This window comes from Rattus rattus, chromosome 2 (assembly GCF_011064425.1).
Source record: "Rattus rattus isolate New Zealand chromosome 2, Rrattus_CSIRO_v1, whole genome shotgun sequence".
Lineage (NCBI taxonomy): Eukaryota > Metazoa > Chordata > Mammalia > Rodentia > Muridae > Rattus > Rattus rattus.
The window spans coordinates 16,963,188-16,971,861 of record NC_046155.1 but is presented as its reverse complement, the minus strand read 5'-3'; the positions used below and the strand labels follow the sequence as shown (position 1 = coordinate 16,971,861).

The 8,674-nt window shown below is 50.6% G+C and overlaps 1 protein-coding gene across 1 annotated transcript; it reads left to right on the top strand.

The window, feature by feature from the left end:
* The first annotated feature begins 592 nt into the window (after nt 1-592).
* Foxb2 (forkhead box B2) lies at nt 593-2,089 on the top strand. Its single transcript, XM_032895448.1, has one exon. The coding sequence runs from the start codon at nt 774-776 to the stop codon at nt 2,055-2,057; it is 1,284 nt and encodes a 427-aa protein (XP_032751339.1). The 5' UTR covers nt 593-773; the 3' UTR covers nt 2,058-2,089.
* The last annotated feature ends 6,585 nt before the right edge of the window (nt 2,090-8,674 follow it).

The following is an 8,674-nucleotide window of genomic DNA, read 5'->3' as shown; positions in this document are numbered from 1 at the left end:
CAGACGCCCCCTGCAGCCTGCCGCTAGCTCCGGGAGTTCTGAGCACCCTCCCCTCCATAGAGCCTGCAGGCACCGCTGCGGAAGACAGCACCAAACTTTTTTCCTCGGAACCACCACCTATGGCTTGATGTCTCGTTCCGTCTTCAGCTTGGCTGCAGATCTCCGGAGAAAGAGGGTACGTAGGTACAGTAGCTGAGAGTGCCCCTCTCTCTTCTTTTTCTGTCTATCCCCTTCTGTAAAACTTGAACTCCAGCGCGGACAAACCCAGTACCAGGTCAGCTTCCAGGGCGTTAAAAGTCGCCAGTAACCTCTGAACAGCTAGTGTGGCTTAAAAAGCCACTGTCTCCACTGCCCAGTCGGTTGACCTGAGCTGCCTTTGTACCGAGAAAGGGCAGAGAGACCAGAAAGAAACTCATTCCACGGCTTTTCGCCCCACAGCTCAAGTCTGGCCATCCGGGACGAGGAAGACTCAGAGAAAAGCAAGGTAAAGCTGGCGAGCCTCTCTGGCTACTGTGAGGGCCTGTCCCACGACGGTCAAGAGCAAAAGTTGTGAGCACCATCGAACTGCATTGGCCCAAAAAGCCAATTGCGGGGACCCGGGGCAGCTCCCTGAAGGAGGAGGACCAAAGCAAAAGGGGGTCTGGGGACCGAGAAGGCTGGGTATCCGGCTGTGCAGGTAGAGAGTTAGTGGGGACACTTAGGCCTGGGATCCCGCTTTCCGAGAGGCGTTGAGGCCCACTGTGGGCCGGACGGAGGTGGAGGAGCCTGGGAAGATGCCACGGCCAGGAAAGAGCTCGTACAGCGACCAAAAGCCTCCCTACTCGTACATTTCACTAACCGCCATGGCCATCCAGCACTCGGCTGAGAAGATGTTGCCACTGAGCGACATCTACAAGTTCATCATGGAGCGCTTCCCCTACTACCGCGAGCACACGCAGCGCTGGCAGAACAGCCTGCGCCACAACCTCTCCTTCAACGACTGCTTCATCAAGATCCCTCGGAGGCCCGACCAACCGGGTAAGGGCAGTTTCTGGGCGCTACACCCTGACTGCGGTGACATGTTCGAGAACGGCAGCTTCCTGCGGCGCCGCAAGCGCTTCAAGGTGCTGCGCGCAGACCACGCTCACCTGCACTCAGGAAGCAGCAAGGGCGCGCCCGGCACCGGGCCCGGAGGCCACCTGCACCCCCATCATCCCCACCACGCGCACCACCACCACCACCACCACCACCACGCCGCACACCACCACCACCATCACCATCCGCCCCAGCCGCCGCCGCCGCCACCGCACATGGTGCCCTATTTCCACCAGCAGCCGGCTCCCGCTCCGCAGCCGCCACACCTCCCGTCGCAACCGGCTCAGCAGCCACCGCCGCAGTCGCAGCCTCCGCAGACGTCCCATCCCGGCAAGATGCAGGAGGCGGCGGCCGTGGCGGCGGCGGCGGCAGCGGCGGCGGCCGCCGCGGTGGGCAGCGTGGGGCGCCTGTCTCAGTTCCCACCCTACGGGCTGGGCTCGGCCGCCGCCGCCGCCGCTGCCGCCGCCGCGTCCACGACGGGCTTCAAGCACCCGTTCGCTATAGAGAACATCATCGGGCGGGACTACAAGGGCGTGCTGCAGGCTGGAGGGTTGCCTTTGGCGTCGGTCATGCACCACTTGGGCTACCCCGTGCCAGGCCAGCTCGGCAATGTTGTCGGCTCCGTGTGGCCTCACGTTGGCGTGATGGATTCGGTGGCTGCGGCCGCCGCCGCTGCCGCCGCCGCTGGGGTCCCGGTAGGCCCGGAGTATGGGGCATTCGGGGTGCCAGTCAAGGCTCTGTGCCACTCGGCAAACCAGAGCCTGCCAGCTGTACCGGTGCCCATCAAGCCCACGCCTGCGCTACCACCCGTGACCACGCTGCCGCCGGCGTTGGCTGTCCCCACGGCGTCACAGCAGCTGCCTGCTCCCTCCACCGTGTGCGCGGCCGCCGCCTCACCCACCGCCCCTCTCCTGGAGCCCACCGCAGCCGGGAGGGCTGACAGCAAGGGAGGCTCCCTGCACTCGGTGTTGGTGCATTCCTAGGGGACCCCGCGACCGGTGAGAAGATGGCTGTCGAGAGACTGACCTAGACCGAGAGGGTGCCCCAGAAAGGTTGGCAAACTTGGCTTTGAGCAAAATGCTGCACTGGTCTGAATAAATGTAACCTCCTGGTGTCTGTGTTTATACTATCTTGTAAATCAGATTAATTAACGAAAGCCCAATTTTCAGGTAAGAGTTCCTATTGTAATAAAATCGATACGTTGCGGTGATTGTTGGGGAGCAAAAGTGGTCAGGGAAAACCAATTTCGGGCAAAGAGGAAGTAGGGTTCACCCCTTTCCTGGAGCAGGACCTGGACCACCTAATCCGGGAGAAGCCCAGCAAGAATGAGGGAAATGGACTTCAGACCCCAAGCTTCAGTCTCGCTGGAGTCTGCAGCCGCCTCCCTGCTAAGGAAAACTCGTCTTAGATGGTAGGGGAAAGGATACGTTTTGTCTAGTTATTCGGTGGTCAGAAAAATGGACAAGAAAACGACTCCAGGAATAAAGTTGTTGTGCCGGGGGAGGGGGATGCGGGGAATGGTCAGTGGGATCTTTGAGAAACGGTTACATTTCGTGGCTGTGACCCGGGGTCGAGGAGGATAGTAGCGACAGCTAAAGTAATTAGTTCGCACAAAAGAGAAAGGCGGCGGCTTAAAGAGCAAAGCTCCAAATTCCAAAAGTAAAGTTTGGGGAGCCCCCAGAGCGAGACAATAAAGGCGACTTTCCACCTGCGACTCCTCTACGTATCAATCGGATGAGAAACCGTTACGAAGCCTGAGAACACAGTTCATTCCCACGACCAGATCCATTTGGACTTTATTTAAAAAGTCACTTGTACCACGGAATTTTGCTCCTCTACCCGATTAGTGCGATTAGTGCGAGGAAGCCTTGTCTCCTGAGAGGGGCTCGCGCCGGGTGTTGGGGTATGTGCTCGGAGGCTGTCCGCTCCCCGCCTCGTCTTACGCAAATGAAGACGGGTCACCTTTGCTCGCTGCGTGTCTTTTCAGGCGAATTCTTCAATTGCAGTTTGTGAATAAATTCACTGTTTCCCTACCCGGGTTCTGAGACCCAGGAACAGCACTTTACAAGCAACAAACTTCGGGAGGGGTGCGGAGTGGCCCTGGCTCCAAGCCCCGTCTGGCCTGTGTCCGCTCTGCGTTCGCGTTGTGGCTTCGTTCCTGTTTGCCAGTGTTGTGCCAGGTGTTCATTAAAACGTCTCTCTGGATATACCAGTGCCGTGTCAGGGTATTCTCTTCTCCTGAGATGAGACCATGGTTGAAAAATCCCCCCTTTGTCCTTAATTTCTTAACTTGAGAGTTTTGAGAAGCGAGAGATCAACAGCGAGTCATCTCTGGGGACAGTCTTCCTTTCCTGACTCGTTCAATCATCAGCTCGCTAATCTCTACTTTCCTAACTGAACTTCATTCTGTCAACATTAGAGTCTAAATTGGGGGAAACCCCGCAACAGTAGCATTTTCCTAGCACCACAAACCCGCAACCCTTTCAGAGGTTGCCTAGGGAGCGTTAGGGCTAGGCTCGGTGTCCACTGTGCAGGTGTGGGGCTGGATTAGGGCTAGACCAGAGCAGCATGGTTGGAAGCCCGCACTGCTACTGCCACAGTGAACACTAAGTAAGTGGGTGGGAATGCCACTGCGTTCTGGCAGACCTGTTGCTTACTCAACGCAGAGAAGGGAGGTCTGCCGGTGGGGTCTGTCGGTGACTGCTTACTGTCTGGGAACAGAGAGGAGACCAGAAGCTCTTGGACTTCCAACGCCTTCCGCTGACTGCAGGAGAGCAGGTGAGAAGCCCTCTGCAGGTTGTGTTGTGGGGGTGGGGGTGGGGGGAATAGAGTTGAGGGCTCTGAAAGCTACTGGGTTTCTGTGCGGGCTCCTTCCCGCTTCCCTCTGACTTCTCACAAATTCCACTGAAAGCCAGTTTTCCTCTATCCCCGAGCCTAAGAAATTCCTCCGATCTTTTATTAGAAGAAAAAGCTAGTCATACTCACAGCAATAGCACAGGGCTGTATTTAAGTTAGACCCTCTAAAAGGGGTGTTTATGCCCATCCCATCCCTCCCCCTTTAAAACAAATCTCAGTACAGCGTGTCACTACGTTTTGACACATCTTAGCTTTCTTGGGGGTTTTCCACTCCACTGGTGTTAAGCAGTAGAAAGAGAAAAAGGGGCCAGGGACACACGGACCATGGACGTGGGAGTCAGAAATTAGGGGAGACTTTAGAGTCTGGCTTTTCACCCACTTTCCAGTTAGTTGGTGCCTGAAGACCAGCTCGGTGCCTGCCTAGTTTAGGGGCCTGTAGTCATTTTACCCTAAGAAAGAGTCAGCTGCTTCCCAGCACTTTCTATAAGAAAAGATTGTCTTCTTCGGAATCAGCCAGAATGGGCCCTGGCACTCTGTAATGGTGACTAGAGTCCCACTTCTGGGGTCTCCTGTGTCTCTGCCCCCACACGGAAGGAAGCAGACAAGTAGTAGACCCCAGCCATTTCTGGAACCCTTACTATTCCCAGGACACCCTACTTCAGTGGAGAATTCTCATCATCAATTAAAAATTTTAATTTAAAAGGGGGGGAGCAGTAGGAAGACAAAGTGAATTGCACCACGACTGTGTCAAAGTTTTTATTTCAGAAAGGACCCTGGTATCCCAAAGAAACTGTGCATGATGTGAGGCTAAAGGAGAGGGGTGTCCCCAGTTAAGGGACAATCCCTAACCCCAGACCTCCCAGCTCAGAAGGAATCTGACTACACTATAAGAATATACATCCCAGTGAGCAGATGCTGCTGGTACTACCAAGCCAGGAAATACTGGTGACACAACTCTGGGACACTGGAATAGTTTCTGGCCCTCAGCCCCTTGCTTGTCACCAGGATCAGATTATTAGAGTCATGTGCCAAAACAGGCCTGTCTAATGCCTCCCATGTTGATTTTAAATGTGTTGTTAGGGGTCTGGCCACCAACAAAACACTGAGTTTATAGAAGTCATGGAAGCTGGGATAAGGTTAGTAGTTAACTACAATACACAAGTAGCTCTCAACTGGGTGAGTGGTGTCATTTGAGCTCAGAGGCAGCTGCCCTTTATATGTTAGAAAACAGAAAATCAGCTTGAGACATAGGTGGGGCAAAGGAAGAAACACTAATGCACAGAGTCACGGGGTACAGACACGGGCACTGGGGACAGAACACTCAGGTGCCGAGGTGGTAAACGTCAGCTGCAATTTTTCAGCCCATGCACCGACTTAAGGGAACCAACGGAACCCCTGAGAAAGTGCAAATGTGCAGCCAAGGAGAGGAGGTTGGTGTAGCTGTCCTTACAGATAGAAAGAAAAGAACTTGGACCAATTGATTTTACTTCATTCCACTAAAAACACAGAGCAAAGGCTGAGGGAAAACGAAGCCCCGTTTAGCTATGGTCTAAAGGGAAGCAGGCCCTCCTGCAAGGGCCCGTTGGCACAGTTGGCATCTGGTACTTAGGGAGTCTGTCAGCCAGGCTGGCTTGTGGTCAATTATCTCAAGTCATCTGGCATTGGTCCAGCCAGGGCGGACAACTAGTTGCATGCACAGGAATCCAAGCCAGTTAACTGAAAGTGGCACTGCTGAATTCCAAACATCTTTGTTCTGGGGGGGGGGGTTGGAAACCTAATCAAGCCACACCCTCCTGAGGCTCAAAGGTGATGATGTTTGCCAGCTTGGCACCAACAGGGAGTCAGAGGAGAATACGGAAATAGATCTCCCTAGGAGAAGGGTCATAGACCATCAAAGCCAGACTCCCCTTAAATATCATTCACCTGACCAAACTGCCAATTCCAAAGTGCAAAAGATAATAGCTTCTGCACAAAAGAGTCGTCTTCGTCGGTGGGGGGAAAGGCAGTTGGAGAGCATGCTCATTCCTGTCTTGAGTGGTAGTGTTTGTGACAAGATTGCTCTGTCTGTAGTTCTGCACAGGGTGCAGGGAGTGGGGGTGGGGGGCAGAGCAGAGCGGAGTTAGTGTTGAAATGGGAAACTAAAAAACAGTTACAAAAACCAGGGATAGCCAGGATTTAATGGCAGAGTGGGGATCCAAACACAGATGGTTAAGTCCTTGAATTCTGGAGGGCAAAAATAGCCTCTCTGAGTTCGACGTAACCATGTTGCTCATTCAAAATATTTCCATTAACATTATCTTTCCACGTTCAAGTTCAAGTGCTACCTCATGCCCTTTGGGGGAGACTGAAGGGTTCTGCTCGGGTTTTGAATTCAGTCTTAAACCATTGTTTAAATGGCACAGGTTTGGCAGAAGTCCAGATATCCTCTGTCCTAAGCACTTTTCCCCTTTAACCATCCCCTGTGTATCTTGAAGAAAATTCAAGCCACATGTGGCTCTTTCCTCTTCGCATCCAAATGCAATTTTATTGAATTTTAGCATGGTCCATGAAATTCAAATGCTGTGTTTTAATCCGTAATAGGGTTCCCATGATCTACAAAGTCACATGATATCTTCACATATCATTATGCAGAAAATAAAGCCTGAGAGGACTGTAGTTATATTTTACAGAGACTCTTTGGTCAAGCATACCATTCAGAGAATGCCGCATCGAAAGGCATTTTATAAAATTATCAAAAAAATCTAGAAAATGCAACTTTATAACTCAAGAAAATATTTAAGTAATACTGCAAAGAAGATGTTTTACTTGTGTTCAATTTGATCCAAGTAGTTCTTTTCTGCCACAAGTAACAGGCTTTTGGGCACATGGGACACCCAGGCTGTGTTCATAAGTCACAGACTCCATTACTGAGGCGTCATTTTTACCATGCATTACAATGTGTTTTCCCATCTGAGCCCTCAGTCTTGTCAGCACCTTCACGGGCAGCATGTTTTCCTGTTACAGCAGATGGATGCTTGGAAGGAAGAGAGTTAGAGAGAGGAGACCTGAACTGGAGTCAACCCAGAAAGGGTTTATGAGTAATGGAAGAGGGAAATGAAAAAGGGGAGGAAGGAAGGAAGGAACAGAGGGAAAGAGGGAGGGAGGGAGGGAGGGAGGGAGGAAGAAACAGATTATGTGATTACTACTAGCAAAGCAAAAGCACAAATTTAAGAATTATAATTTTTTAAACATGCCCTTGTTTTGGCTCCCCTGTTGAGAAACCACAGACCAATGTGGTTTGTGCCTTTCTGTGACATTTTCTATGATGCCACTGACCTGACAGTCTTGACGTAAAGACACTATTCTATGTACCTTTAGAAATTGCTTAGCTTGACAGGTTTGTGCTGGTATCAATCTCAGCTTCACTTCCTGCCTAAAAGGACAAGGCCTGGTGTTTATCCAATATTTTTGTGGCATTAAACTTAATTGCGATTTATTTTGTAGGATACAACCAAGTCCCTGTAGGGAAAGACTGAATAAACAATGATGTCTGTGTGCAACGGACATCATGCAGCATAAGCGGTGTTTTGTGAAATGTTGTTCCTAGGAACAAATGTTTATGAAGTCCTATAGAAGGAAAGCTGTCTTCAGTATCATCTCAATCTTATAATACACATCAAAAAAAATTACATGAGAGAGGATTACACCACAGATGAACAGTTGGTCATTTAGGGCTGATGACATGTTGCCGTTTTGTTTTCATTTGTCATAGACTGGTTAGATTGTCTACTCTCATGGTATTTTAGGTTTATAGTAAGGAGAAAGACAGCAAAAACTAAATCTAGGCTGTACGACAGGTATTTCAATAAGATATCAAGTATGTTGCTTTGAGAAAGGATCTCATTGTGCTGCCCAGCCTTTCCCTGAACTCCTGGTCCTCTCGCCTCACCTCTCCATGTACGGACATTAAGGTACTGTACCACCACATCCAGAACCATGACTTATTTTAAAATGCAAGTCTGACCCGGTGGTACAGGCCTGTGATCTCAGCTACTTAAGAGTCAAAAACAGGAGTATGGAGCCTTCGAAGCCTGCATGGGCTACGGACAGAGTTCAAGACCAGCCCAAATAACTTGGTAAGACCCTCTCTCCACAAGTATCTTTATTGTGAGAGGAGGGGTGAAGAACTGGCTGGCTGAAATATACTTTTAAATGAAGAGCACGGGCTGGAGAGATGGCTCAGTGGTTAAGGCTGGTTCCCAAGGATCCAAAGCCCTCTTCTGGCCTCAGGGGAATTAATGTTGTGCACAAAGACTCTCTCTCTCTCTCTCTCTCTCTCTCTCTCTCTCCCTCTCTCTCACACACACACACACACACACACACACACACACACACACACACACTCATACCACATAGAAAATTAAAATAGAACAAAAGAAAAGAAAAGGATCGGTAAAGACTACAGGAGCTGCCACTTCCTGTGCTCCCTTTGGCCAGATCCCAGGACAGGAGGCCACGCAGAGACAAAGAACAGTAGGCTATCACTTTAAATTTTTGGTTTGGGGAATTTTGCAGAATCACTACACTACCCTGCATAAAGTATGAATAGGAAAATAAAACCTCATATTCTTTTAGTCTTTTCTTTTCCTGCATTTTGAGTTCTGTGACACCCTTGAGTCCTTCCTGGATGAAGTGAATCAGGGCATGAAGCAAATGTATGGCAGATGCTTAGCTATTTCCCCATAAATGAAAAATGCTGCATAGT